General features: G+C 32.1%; 1 protein-coding gene across 1 annotated transcript in view; it reads right to left on the minus strand.

Moving 5' to 3' along the window:
- Window positions 1–718: 718 nt before the first annotated feature.
- The window catches only part of LOC145692003 (uncharacterized), a gene marked incomplete in the record, with an annotated part of 61,485 nt that continues 46,787 nt past the window's right edge, over window positions 719–15,416 (minus strand). The window contains 1 exon segment of the mRNA XM_081767302.1: window positions 719–3,730. Coding sequence (XP_081623428.1) covers window positions 3,594–3,730 — 137 coding nt within the window.

Genomic DNA, 15,416 nt, shown 5'->3' on the forward strand with positions numbered 1-15,416 from the left:
ATAAATCCCCTAGATTTTATTGCACTGACCCGGTTTTCTGTATAACCTATTACATTCACATATATATTTATAATATTTACATTTTGAAATTAATAAAAAGATCTGCCAGAGCTTTGTTGCTGGACACTCTGTAATCATTACAAAGCTTTTGATTTATTTATTTAATATAGCAACTATATACTCTTAGTAAATGCTACCACATTTAAAAGAATTTAGCCACACAAAATTGCAAATGAAACTTGATTTGTATATTTGTGTGTTACAGTTAAAAAATAATTATAATTTTACTTAAATACACTCTTACGACTGTAGTTACGAACTCCTATTTTGGTTGGTTTATATGGAAATATCTTTTTGATTCTTTAAAATAAACGTGAGTTTCAAGCCTCTACATTTATTGATTTCTTCCTTTTACTAATCTAAATATGCTTTGCTTCGTTAAAAAAAAAAAAAAAAAAAAAAAAAAAAAAGAGCGCAATATTCCTTTTAATTCTGAATATTTTTGTTTTTGTACCTTTGTTTCATTCAGTCTTTTGGTACTATTGATGTAAATAATTTAATTTATTATAAATTTTGGAGTTTCTCCCTTTTCTCCTAAAATTAATGTTATACCATGAACTTACAGTATTAATTCAGTTTGTTGTGAAGCACGTCATAATATCAGAGTAAAGTCACCACATTCTGAGAATAATATATATATATATATATATATATATATATATATATATATATATATATATATATATATATATATATTCAATCCACAGTTTGCTTGGGGAAGGATGTAATATATCTTGCAAACTTTATATAAGTATAATAGAATGTATGATTTTATAAGTAGAAAGCAAAGAATTAATTTCTTTCTTTCTGTACTGAAGTTTAGGGATCTTATGAAGCTGTCTTAGGGTCGGAAAGTAGGTTCTTTTTGGTCAAGAGTACAATTTTGTTCGTAAAAATTAAGTTGAAAATTTTCTGATAGCCCAGCGACAGATGCGTGATGCAATTATGTGTGACTATGTTACTAGATAATGTTGGATATGTTACTAGAATTCATTTGATTCAATTCGAGGAGTTATAAGGGTAACTTTTACCAGTAATCTTTAGAATATATAAAGGAAGAAAGAAGAAAAAAAGAACTAGTAAAGTAATTGAATTAAGAACTGAAGCAGATAGTCTTAAGTTATCAATAGGAACAGGATGCACTTCTAGATCAGATTCAACAATTAAAAAAGAAGAAAGAAACAGGTATAATAATGAATCTTTATGTGAGTATTGTTTGTGATAGTATCTTGCCTTAAAGAGTATTAATCACACGTGACCACCGTACACTAAGTGGTATGCGTACGAAGTTTGTATTGTTTTGTGTTAGTTGTGATACGCATGTGGAAAATGTAAAATGAATAAAATGATTGAAGGTAGTGTGATGAATGTCTTGCAGAATAAGCCTTGTTTAGGGCATTATCTCACACGTTACCTTCATAGTAACCTTGTCTATCTGCACAGAAAATTACACTTTTTCATATTTAGACAATAAGCAATCTTCCACTAATACACTTAAGATTACAATTAAGATCTTCCAATAATAAGTACACGAGAAGTGAGAAAATCCAGCAACTTGCACATCAAAAGGTTTCAACTCACTTGAGACAATAGTATTCTATACAAGATTTACCGGTAATGAATAGTCATAATATAAATTTAACATCTCTAAATTATATTGGATTTAAGTAATATCAAATTTATACTTGGGAGTTAAATTTGTTTTATAAAGCAAAGAGCACCCAAGTAGATATCAAGGAATCATTAAATTTGGAAGCTTAAAATTCCTGATTTTTCTTGCATAAAGAATATTGGTATTTTTGTACTAATAAATAAGCCAAATTGTGTAGATAAAAATTATGATGTTATGTTAGAACTCTCTCATATCTTTACATTTACCACCCATGTACGATACTCAAGAAATTTTTCTTGTTTGACTCTTTCAGATCTTTTACTGTACAGTGAAACCTATTGAAACCTATTGAGTTGTAAGATAACCTTCCTTGGTTCCGCAGGAAATGTCTCAATTATGCAGGCAGCCAGCTTTGGAAACAATAATAATACATAGCTGTAAAATTTATAACTTATTTAGACAAAACTATTAACTGAAATTTTACTGTATTTATTCTAAGTACATTGCTTTGTTTTGGTCATGACACTTATCTGTATTCTATGTTCACATTCTTTGCTGTCTCTGCCGGGTTCAACAGTAAAAAATGCTGATGAAATCTTAGTAACTTACTTTACAATAAAATGCAGATCTTTCGTAATCGAAGCTTTATGATTAATCCTTTGTTGATCACTTGTTACTCGCGTTTGATGTTAGAGAGAGAGTTGACTGAAGTGGCTGATATCTTAACAAATCACTAAAAAAAGTAATTGGCCACCAGATGTCTCTCAGAAAAAATTGTAACATTACTTCATGACCATTAGTAGTAGTAAAATCAAAGTTATGTCGAACAAAATCTAGATCCAGAGAAAATTTGTTAGTATATACTGTATGTTAATATTAAAATACTCATTATTATTATTATTATTAACATTTTCAAAATTTCGAAAGCCATAATCTTTTGCAATTAGTGTTAAAGAGCCCAGTGAATCAACATACACATGTTTCTACAAATATGTGGTCAAGTTGGTGGCCAACTTACCGGTGTTTACTCAGCTGGACAGCAAAACTGAGTGTATACACCATACACAAGTTTTTTTTTCTGTTCAGAATAAATTGACCAATTGGAATGTAGTAGTATGTAACATTTTACTAGCCAATTACGTTGTCTCTAATAAAATAAATAAATAAATAAAGGTGTATATTCTCATTTTTACTTAATACTATCTTTGCTAACCCTTTGCAATCGGATGTTCGTTAATTGCCTCGGTAGAAAACTTTCTAAAATCTTGTTAAAAAGATGGTTAACAAAATTTTATCCCCTTTGAAGTTTTAAAAAGAAAATATTAATAATAATAATGAAAATAAAAGAAAAATATTTTGTAACTTACAGGGTGTCCACGACAACTGCTTGGCTTAGAAATCTTATAAAAATATTAACAAAATTACGCAATTGCAAATATAAATAGCTGTTTAAAATATATCTATATATACACACACACCGGAATTCTATTCTTAAAACTACAGTTCATGTTCAGCATAAAAATCACTCATGTTTGAAGAGTTCATTCAGATCACTATGTCTTTTATTTTTGAATTATTTCTATGATAAAGATTTATAAATAGTAGAAACAAGAAACGTTTTCCAGGTATATTGGTGTCTCAGTTTACAGAGCTTCATACTTAAGTACTCGTGTTACCTTTGACACTATCATCTGGAGTATTATCACTAACGTTCACTCACGAATGTGGTCACAATTGTAGCGTTTTGTTTTGTTCTTCGCCATTATGTTTAACTATGTACTTATTCGTTTATTTATATTACTATCACAGTTGTGAGCTTGCGATTCTTTTTAACGAATTAAATAATACATGGCACCATGAAAGGTAAGTGTTGATTCTTTTTTCTAACCTATTTTTTACAGTTCAGAAGTTTTTCCTTTTATCAAAATATTCTAGAAGTTAGAGGATCCACTATTTTTCCGGCCATAAGAGACACATGTGTGGCACTGTCCACTACAAAGAATAAGAATGGATGTGAAGCTATGAACCTATCACTAACTGTTCTGGCTGCGAGCATTCCTGAAAATAAATAAGAAATAGTTAAATTCTACTTAAACAATATGAATCACTATATAATTCCGTACAAAAAAAAAATATATTTTTAGTACTAGAGGTCACACACTAGGGGGAAGGGCATTTCCGTACTTTTCAAGAAAATATCCTAAAATTCCCCATTCATAAACTCATCATTTGAAGTTGAATAATGGTCATTAAGCATAAAAGCATCTCAACATTTTGGTAAATGTGACAGTTTACAGGTAATTTTAAATTTAACTGACAAAATTTCTGGAGAATAGTAAGTAGTCTTAAGGAAAATCTGTAAACTGCTTTTTCAGATTGGACAGCTCATTTTCTTTCTAAAATAAATTGTTTTTAAGAATACCTCAGTATTGCCAGCGGTAATAATGTTTACAAAAAAATATAAGCAAAAGGCCAGTACTCACCGCAAAAGGAACAAAATATTCTAAGTAGCGCTTTCGGAAGACCCTACTTTCATCTTCAGCTTAGAAAGAATTCGAAGAGGATTTAAAACATGGGGAAAATTTTCTGTAAAAAATAAAAAATAAAATATAACTGAAGACTTGTGCTTCACATATTTTAAACCCTTTTAACCATTTTTCACCTATCCATATTTCTCCCCCATGTTTTAAATCCTCTTCGAATTCTTTCTAAGCTGAAGATGGAAGTAGGGTCTTTCGAAAGTGCTACTTAGAATATTTTGTTCCTTTTGCGGTGAGTACCAGCCTTTTGCTTACATTTCTTTGTTTTTGAGAAATTTGCAAGAAACCGAATGGAAGTGCATCACGCTGCGCCATTTTCCAAGATGCAAATCGGATCAATAAGAACTTTTAGTATGTTGATGACGAAGGCAATTACAACAGTTATATGAAGATGATAAGATCATTACTAATTATGTCTATTATCCATACCTTCTTTAACTGCGCTATAAGCAACGTAGTCACTTGTGATAGGCTAAGCACGATGTTAGCTCGTTCTGTCAAATGAATATTATAACACATTCTTAACTTATTGTATTAACAGAATTAAATTAATTAATAATAAATATTGATAATATGCTAACAAGAAACTTATATAATTTAAAATAATTGTAAATAGGGACACATAGCCTGAGCCTTTGTATTCTTTCCAACTTGTTTGGGAATGACATTAAGCATGATATGTCAATATTCATGAGGATGCTAGTGGCAACTTGGTGAAACTATCACCAGGAACAAATAATTATTAATATATATACACGACATAATTTTTAAAAAGGTTATTTTATTCTTAAATATGAACTTACACAATCGTAATGGCACGTCATTTATTTATGTATGCATTTATTTAGTTAGTTGGTTATTTATTGTTAACACAACAAGCTATAACCCAATTACAGTTTTGAAAATTAGATAATTACATATTCGTAACTCTTGATAACGACATTTCTAAATTTCTTAGGCGACATATCACATATATCCAATTCATTGTTATTTAAACATATTATATTATACAAAATCTGTTATCCTCCAGATTGGTGATTTCATAATTATATTAGTTACTGATTTTTTTTACAGTAATAGAGGCCAGTGTTTTTACGTGTTTTTAATAAAGAAACATGAAAATTCAATGAAGAAACTAAGTCAGGACAGTCAAAAATATTTTGGGTTATTTTCTGAATGAATAATAAATCAATCATATGACGTCTTTGTTCTAGTGTTGGAAGATGGAAGTTCTCAAGGATGGTTTTATAGCTATCGTAAGTAGAATGAATGTGTATTTCTTTGTAGGTTAGAAATTACAAAAATTTTGTCTGTATTCTTTCTAATTACTTACGACTTTTTAATTGAGTCGGATTCCAAATAGTAGAAGCATACCCTAACTTTCAGCGAACATGTAACTTCTGTAGTGTTGAACAGTTCTTAAATTCTTTTCCCGTCCTAATTACGAATCCTAATATTTCAAGTGCTTTACTTATTATATTTACAATGTGCATGTCAAACGTTAACTTAACATCAAAGTAACACCAAGATCCTTAATTGAATCATGCCTATTTACAACATATTTATTAATTACATAATCAAAGTGACGAGGTAATTTGCGCTTAGTGAATAATAACTCTTTGCGATTGCTTGCATTGACTCCAAGTTAATTAGAAAAAACATTTTCTGTAAGGTAATCAATGTATGGTCACGCGCACGTCACAGTGGTGTCGGAAATATTTTTCAGCTGGGGAGGCAAGCTGCTCTCTTGAAAATAGACACGAGAATGTAACATAGATAAGATAATACAAATATATGTTCGTCATGTAACAATAATTTGATTTGGTTGGATAATAATAATAATAATAATAATAATAATAATAATAATAATAATAATAATAATAATAATAATAATAATAATAATAATAATAATAATAATAATACAATACAGCTGTAAACAGTTTCGTGGGAGTGAAATTACCATTTATGAGAAGCGTCTTGGTTTAGAAAATACATCTTTAGATTAATTAATCTAGTGTCAGTTTTGTGCTGGATTTGGTCTGATGCAGAAATTTTCAAGCACTGAAATCACAATTAAAAACATATAAAATTGTAAAAATTGTACTGCTTACAATGTTTGTAAGTACAATTTTTACCATTTTATATACCGGTACATATTTTTAACTGTATTGGAAATGACCACGCGGTCACTATTAAAAAATCTTAAAGCTACTTAAATCGCTTGGAAACGAGGAAATTAAAATTATATTTTTAAAATTCCAGTTCTGTTGTTGCAGTACACTGTAATGTTAGAAATTCCTATTTAGAACTACAATCTTTTTAGTACTTTGTAGTAGAAAGTAACTTGAACATTATAAAACAGGATACATAATCAAGTAAAAAATAAAATATATATATATATATGTTTTTTCTACTTACGTGCCAGAAATGGAAAAATGGAATTTTCACGAAAGACTTCATGAAATTTATATAGAAAATTCAATTACACTAATTATCCAGAGTTACCTATATTTTTTTTACTACACTTACTTCAGTATATCCAATTTGTTATTACATTCACCTCTCTTCCTAATGTCATTATATTCACTTCACTTCACACTAATAAAGTACTACACAATTAATAAGGAATAATTCAAATTTATATTTAATTTTAGATGCTATTTTGTAATATAAAGAATTGGTTATATAACGCTTAACATTTTCACTTACTTGATTCTAAATTTATTTCTTTTCAAAATTGACCAAAAGTGGCTTTCCTTTCGCTTGTCTTTGATATGAATTCTCTTGCAATGGTATTTAAATCTCACACTGAAATTTGGTCATTATGCACATACAACAGCAGATGAGACAATCTTTTCCACGTCATGGAAGTCCTCAAATATATCTTTAGACGACGCAAAGAGCTGAATGATCTTTTGCAAGATGCTGAAGAAGCTGGCAAAGTGAGAACGAGAGTCTCTAGACGAACAATTTGGTCGAGAAGGCTGCGAACAGGGTAGGCTTCAGGACTAATAGTTTTTAATATGTTGGTGGTCGTCATCGAAGTAGGTGGAAGCAGTGAGAGCTGAACGCATTATCTATCCAGGTTAAAATCCGACGCATGAACTCCCAATTCCTGTCTCAAATAATCTCTTGAGAGATGCTCACAACATACAGCATCTTTACAAAGAATCTTCTGGAGTCATATGAATTGTTTGAGGCCTGGATGATTGAAACGACGCTGTAATTCATTCAACAAATAGTCAATGATTTCGATGTACTTTTTCGAAGAACTAGGGTATCTGCTATAGAAGGATTATCAGTCTGTTCCAACCTAATTGGTGTTTTCTTTGATCTTGATGAAGTGAACAATGTTAAGTGTAGTCTGTCTGCATTTTCCTTTGCTTCCTTATAGATGTTTTCAAATGCACTGCTTGTTCGTAGATTGCTCATAGTATCCTCTAGAATCGCTGTTGCTTTTTTTAGTTCTAGAAGCAGAAGTTTCAGAATTTTGAAGCATTTTTGCCAGTTGTTTGCAAGGTACAAAAGCACATATACTGACTATCAGAAAAAAATATCATTCCAAATTTGTTCATTCTTTTCAAATACCCTTTTAGTATTACTTTTTAACCATCAACTGGACCACTTGTATTACTGATGATTTTTTTCAACGTGATTTGAATTCATTTGTAGTAGATTGAAATCTGATTAGAGATTTTCATCTACCACAGCAGCGAGTAGGACAATGAGGCAGCAAATGGTTAGGATGACTTTCGTTGTTAGTTTTACAGGATTCAAGAATGATGTCGGCATTTGTTGTCCCTCGTTTTGCAGAATCCAGGTTAATGATACAAACGTCTTTCACTATGGCCGGTACGTCACATAAAGATTAGCATTTTCGTGCTACTTCCTGAAATGGAAGATCTAATGCATGATTACTGCAATGAATGTATACAGCTTTCGGGTGTTGAGTCAAAATTATCTTTAACTTCTGCTACCAAGTCTGTCTGTATTGCATGTGCCATAATCTTCAAAATTTCATTATTTCAATCAGCACTAAGCCAGCTATCCTCAGCCATTGACTGAGAATAGGCACATCCATTTTTTTTCCATTCAGGAGCGACATCAAATTACCCGTACTATGCAAATGTCCACTGATTGCTTGACCACTGTGAGCTAAATATCTAAGACTACTAATTATTACAAGCAGCGACTGTCTTCCTTATTCTTGTTGTTTACGTACTTGGTCGAAAAGTAGAGCTGAAATAGGTGTTCTGTTTCTGCACTCATATCTTAAACGAACGGAACGACAATGGACTTCGCATTTTTCATGTGCTCTGAATTATTAATCCTACCTCATACATTTTTACTTCTCGCTATAAAACTTGCTGCACTCTGCATATTGTTTGTAAGAACATTAATTTCACTTTATAGAAAATGTATTTAAACTGTTATATTTAAACTGTTACTTATTTAAACTGTTATATTTTTTAAACTTTGAAATCTCGCTCAATGACTGGTTTCACATTGCAGACTTACGATTACTTAAACAACAATTTTTAAAGAATTTACAGTGTTTTGAGAATGTAAACCAATGGAAATAAGAATTTTCAATTCTTTTCCCTAAATCTTTATGTCTAACATGGGGTCAGAAAAAGCCCCCGGTCCCATGTCTTCAAGAGAAAGATGAATCTGGAATAGAGAATTTTTTCACATTACCATAGAAAGCAAAATTTAGTTCATATAGTCACTGTTGTGTGATGTTTTTACAGTCTGAAAGTGAGGGGGTAAAACGAGTACTTGAAAGGGGGCAACTGCCCCCTTGCCCCCCTCGGTTCCGACGCCCCTGTATATATATATGTATATAATCTGAAATGACATTTCTTTCTTGTAGGGGAAGAGATGATTCTGGAAGTAAAGCCTAGGACGTGCTAATCAAGCCCTATGTCGAGGCGAAACCAACACTACGGATCGTTACAGTTCTGAACTTAATGAACTTGTCCGCAAGCATCCAACAATGGTCAACAGACATATCATCTTCATGTTGCACAACAATGCACGCTCACATTTCGCTCTAAGAACGGCAGAATCTACATGAGTTGGGGTGTGAAACCCTTTATCACCCATCGTATTCTTGTGATATTTCTCCCACCAACTACCACCTGTTCTGGCATGTAGGTCACTTCTTGATAAGGAATAACTTCGTTGATGATTGGATGGTGCGGCGCATGGTTCAGGATTTCTTCGTAACGCAGACGCCAGTCTTCTGTCGTCACGAAATCTAATCACTGGGTAAACAATGACACAAGTATATAGCTGAAGTCGGAGGCTAATTAGGCATTGAAGTTTTATTTTCCTTTGACAGTGACACGGAAATTTGAATCGCATTAGTCCTATATCACAAATACTAAATTACCAATTGAAATGGGCCTTCTTTGCCTGTTAAAGAATGAATTTAATCGTGAAATATTTTGAATATATACAAAATTCTAATTCAGCAAACTCGACGCGACTTAGGTATCACTGGAATTTCGGATTCCTTTCTCCACCCCAATCTCCCTAAATGAGTTTTCTAAATAATTAAAACTATGAATAATGTTCCATTCATTTGCTTTTTGGATCAAAAGATCCATTATGTTTCAGTCAAAAATTTTCTTGTAGGCCTTATATCTGGTCAAACCCAAACTATCACTTAACTCAACATGGTGTGCTTATTCCGAAAAACAAAAACAAAAACAAAAACAAAAAAAAAACCCCTCGATTTAGAGACCGTTCAAAAATTTTATGACCCTTGACCCAAAAACTAATTATTGACCAAGATCGCAATCTATTGATGCATTTTATTGGATCATACCTAAAATTCTTGGCCATGATCGAAATATTTTGATCCATTTTATAAATCATTCCTAAAATTCTTGTTAGCTAATATTTCAAGTGCTTCCCGCGAGCACTCGTCATCAGGGCTTAGGCTTAACACTTTCTTCTATGTGGGTCTACATAGTTTTTGCAATAACACTAATATGTGTGTATATATACATCTTTTTTTTTTTAATTCAGTATAATTTTGTTAGTGCACTATACCTAAATCAAACGTATTTTGTTGAATCTTATGCTGTAATATCTTACGTTTGCACATAATTATGCCTTCGCTTTTGCACTACCGACAAGATTCACTTCACTTCGTAGGAACCTGCTTTGAGTTTAACGTTACATGATTTTGTTTTTCAAGCTAAATATGATTTTAAAAAAAATAACGATGACGATAATGTGAATGCTGAAAGAATCATACATAGCACCCATGCCCTGAAGCAGGATTCAAACCAGCGACACATAGGTCTTGCGATCAACTTTCTATCTGTGTCTTAAGAAAAAAAAAGCACTTGATTACTGCAGCTGGTATTTCATGGGAAATGATAAATGAACAAATATGATTTCTTGTTTGATATTTCACACACTGTTATACAGTGGCGCATTTAAGAGGAGGCTTCCGGGCTCAAGCTCCCACCCTCCGAAATTTTATTTTCTATATTAAAATAAATTAAGTGTCTTGCAGAATTTTCACATTTCCAGGAATAAAGTTAGCAAAGCCCCCTCCCTCGCGAAACAAAATCATAAATACGCCACTGCTGTTTATCTTTTGAGCTATCGTGAGTTCCATAGCCTATGCTTGACGATAAAATGACTTTAATCAACCTATTCTGAGAAGTCAATAAAATAGTGAAGTTTCATTGAAATAAGTTCAGTAGTTTATGGGTTAAATAAACATGCATAAATATTTTTTAAAAATATAAGCTATTCACATTACCTAGTTTATACATATATATATACATAGTACAATTATGTCTGTAATTGAACACAATGATCTATTTATATTAGCAAATACGATTCACTCATACAATACTAGGCAGAATTGTAATATGTATATTATCCAATCATCCAGCAGAACTACACAGATTTTAGTAAAACTGTCTATATGAATTGTATAAAATAGTATAACAAATTACCGACAAGGTATAAAGGCATTAACGAAAAACGGGTATTCAGAAATACTCAGTTACAATTATTGGTAGAAAAAGTTATTATTTCTCTGTTGAAACTAATCTTTCTGATAACAAATAGAGAATGTAACCATATCTGACAACTATAAATCTTAATTGGGGAATATCCTCATATTGTAAGCTATGAACAGGCAAATAATTATGAATATAAATATGAATACGCTTTACAAATATTATATATTACTAGCAAAGTGTTCGTTCTTCGAAAGAAAAAAAAAATAAAAGGATATATTTGAAAAATTGATACTTTTTTTCCTGGTTTCAAAGTATTACTGTGTGATACAATTTCGGTTTCACTGAAGTTACGTAAACGTTTCTTAAGTGTCATTTCGTAGAATTCCATTATATCTTCAGCTTAGAGTATGTGGGGAATATTTATACAAAGTTTCAAGATTCTAGGTCGAAAAGTTTAGCAGATCAGGTAGTGTTTATCAGTTGATTTACCCCTACATAGATTACAGATGAAGGTTTACCTGCTGGCCGTGAAATTGAGTGTTATTATTTCCCAAATGTTGAACAATAATGTTTACTCCATTCATTTGGTGGTCATTATGCTTCACCTTCCATACAAAGTGTTTGATTTATTAGGATGACGCAAGTAGGAGTTACAGGATTGTAATGTGGGTACGTTCGTTCGTTACTCCACACAACAACTCGAATGAAAGCGAATTTTTTAATTTTATTCTTTACAGTAGATAGCTAGAACGATTATGTCGGCTGAGTTCGTTAATGGACTCAATCCATTTAATTTCTTTACGTATAACGGTGGTTATCCGTATTCCATACATAGAAATTAAGTTAAGATTTTCTTAAAATTTAAAAAGATACATTTTTTTAGGTTAACAGATTTTTTGGCTAAACCTTAAAAAAATACTGATGAGATTAAAACCTCACATATTTGGGGTATGAAAGGATATATAAACTGTAGAGTATTATTGTTTAAACTGCTGCCAAGCAGATGTTCTTCTGGCAGGTTAAAAGATTTTCCGGTTAAATCCCAAAATATAAATGGTGAGGACATATTTGGGGTATGAGAGGGCATATATCTTACATGGCGTACGAGAGGGTATATACATACATGAGGTATGAGAACGTATATACCTATATGCATGGGGTATGAGAGGATATATATTTACATGGCGTATGAGAGGTATGTACCTACATACATGTCCTATAAGAGGGTATATACCTATATACATGGGGTACGAGACGGTATATAAAGCTCAGAGTATTGTTGTTTGGCATCAGTTTAATTTTAAATATAAGATTTTTTGGTTAAACCTCAAGAAATATTGAAATTAAATCTCATATACTTGGGGTATGAGAAGGTATGTAATACTAACCTACTCAATTACCAGCATAGATTAATCCATAAATGTAAGTTTATCGTAATTTCTCTCCCTCCCCCCCTTTTTTTTTTACCAGAGTTTATTTAATACAAATTATACAGTAAAATGATCGAATGGTAAATATCTTGGATTCCAGAATGTGTCAAAAATGAAATTGTGGAGACCTACACCAGCAACTCGCAAGAAGTGGCTAGAACTGTTAAGAAAACATGTAAATGAAGAACTTTTCAGCTAAGTCATTGAACGAGCTAAGAAAGAAGCCAAGAGTAACTCTGAAACCACTGAAGGAGATGATAATCTGCAATGTAGTGTTAATAATAGTGAAGTGAGAGTCAATTCCAGTTTTATAGACTATAGTATCATATGTTATTTACGTTTAGGGTTTAGATTTCTGGGCTTTCGGCATCTAAGGCCATTTAGCCCTTCACGTTTTGAGGGATGACGTCCCTCGGCGAGCACACAATCCCGGGAAAGGGAAGGAAGGAAGGAAGGAAGCGGCCTGGGACGTATAAGTTAGGTACCACCCCGGCATTTGCCTGGTCTGAATGAGGAAAACCCAGGAAAACCTCATTCAGAGTGGCTGGGTATTTACGTAATGGATATATTAATGAAAGGAAGTTGTCTACACTTTTAGACAAGTTTTATTACTAGAGTGTATAGTTTCTGGAGACGTAAGACCCGACCATGTTTTCCTGCCACAGAATGCTGTGTACATTTCTATTCGATACTTCATTATCTATGTGGTTTTCATATATTCTTTTACCCTTTCTTTCACTACTAAGGTGTCTTACTGAGGTGTCTTGGTCGTTATTTTCTTCAGGAAAATTTCAAAGTTGAATTATTTTTAGGGAGGTTTGTTTATCTTCCAAACCACAGTTCTATGCGGAATATGGCTTGGAGGACCGTAGGATATTTAGAACGCTTCGATATGTCATTCCATCATCCGGTTTCGTATCGATATTTTCCATTTTTCTGTCAACTTTGTTGATATTTTATATTTATTGACCTGTATATCATCATTATGTTATCTATATACGTACTTAAATCTTTGTAATATACTGAACTTCAGTAATCCAATAACATATTTTCTGCTTTTAATATAACTCCTAATATTGTGGCACAATTTGCATGGTAACAGCGTTTGTGTGCGGATAGCTTTTTATGCATTCAGGTTGTTATTGGCGAAGCTGTCAATACACGGGCGCTGGATGGATTTTAATTTCGATTCCCGAGCTTGATTATTACGTTGGTATCGTTTGCCATCCGCAGTAATCATAATAACAGATCCGTCGTGAATTTGATTCATTTTTATTCTTTGCTTTTTAATTGAGTCGAGGACTCAATCCTGATTTGATAAGAACTTCCGACAGTGTCTGTGAAACATCCTTCCCAACTAAGGGGCGCGGACAAAATCCAAGAGGACAAAATCCAAGCTAAATTCTGGCAAGGCGGACAAAATCCAAGCGGATAAAATCCAAGGAACAGTATCATGTGAGTAGTGCCTGTAAACACCCTAATTAAATTGTACGTTTGTTTCTTTCTTCAATTGTCGTGCATTCTAAAGTTTTATCTGTAATTCTTCAACACTACAGTACAAAAAAGGCTTCTATATGCTATCTCATGAGAATGAAAACCCAATAAAACATGTAAGATTTTCCCAGTAAGAATGCAGATGAGCTTTAATTACTTATCACATCCATATGAAAAGTTATGTTTTAATTGTCTTCGCGAAACGTCAGTTACACTTGTCAAAATAACCAATAACATACACATTGTTGGATTGATTGATTGATTGGATTGGACATAAGCATCCATCCATGTGGAGTGCAATCCAAGGTATCAGGAAGGATCAAGTTCTGGCAGCCACAGTGATAGAGCAGGCAAAATTTGGCGAACCACCAAAGAAAAAGGTAAAAAATTCAACAGTTCATTTTCAAAGAAGAATTCAGAATTTGTGCACTAGTCTAAGTGTAAGTGATTTTCTGAAAAGTGCATCACGTTGTATACATTTAGATTGAAGCGTACTTGGTATGTGATTGACGTACATTAAGTTGTAAAACTATGTATTTTCATTTTATTTATATTATACATGTAATAAGCATATAAAAGCCTTTTTTGTAGTATTGTATGACTTTTTATTAAATAATGTACTTTTTGACTTGTGAGTGTATGACTTGTATGCTTTTTTAAATAATGTAATAACGTATGTGAATTTAATAATGCAATATCTAGAAAATCGAAATATGAAAATGTATATGTTATTAATTATTTCGACATGTGTAACTGATGTAAATTCTTTGAAGGTAATGAAGTAAATTAGTTTTTATCTAAATTATATTGGATTTTCATTCTCATGAGATAGCATATAGAAGCCTTTTTTGTAATGTTGTATGATTTCTTTTATAAAAAAAATAATTCAAATGTACCTATCAAGATCAAAATATGAATATGGTAATGTTAGAATGCTGAGTTTTATTTCCGTTGCCTCCCACCGGAATAAATTGAATTAGATAAAACTTTAGAATGCATGACAATTGAAGAAAGAAACAAACGTACAATTTAATTAGGGTGTTCACAGGCACTACTCCCATTATAATGTTCCTTGGATTTTATCCGCTTGGATTTTGTCCGCCTTGCCAGAATTTAGCTTGGATTTTGTCCTCTTGGATTTTGTCCGCTTGGATTTTGTCCTCTTGGATTTTGTCCTCTTGGATTTTGTCCGCTTGGATTTTGTCCTACACTCCCCAACTAAAGTCATTGACAGCTTACTTTTTAAAATGACGAGTTCTATCATCTTCAGAATCTACTTCATTTGTAA

Source organism: Thermobia domestica, chromosome 8, assembly GCF_964235325.1.
Source record: "Thermobia domestica chromosome 8, izTheDome1.hap1.1, whole genome shotgun sequence".
Taxonomy (NCBI): domain Eukaryota; kingdom Metazoa; phylum Arthropoda; class Insecta; order Zygentoma; family Lepismatidae; genus Thermobia; species Thermobia domestica.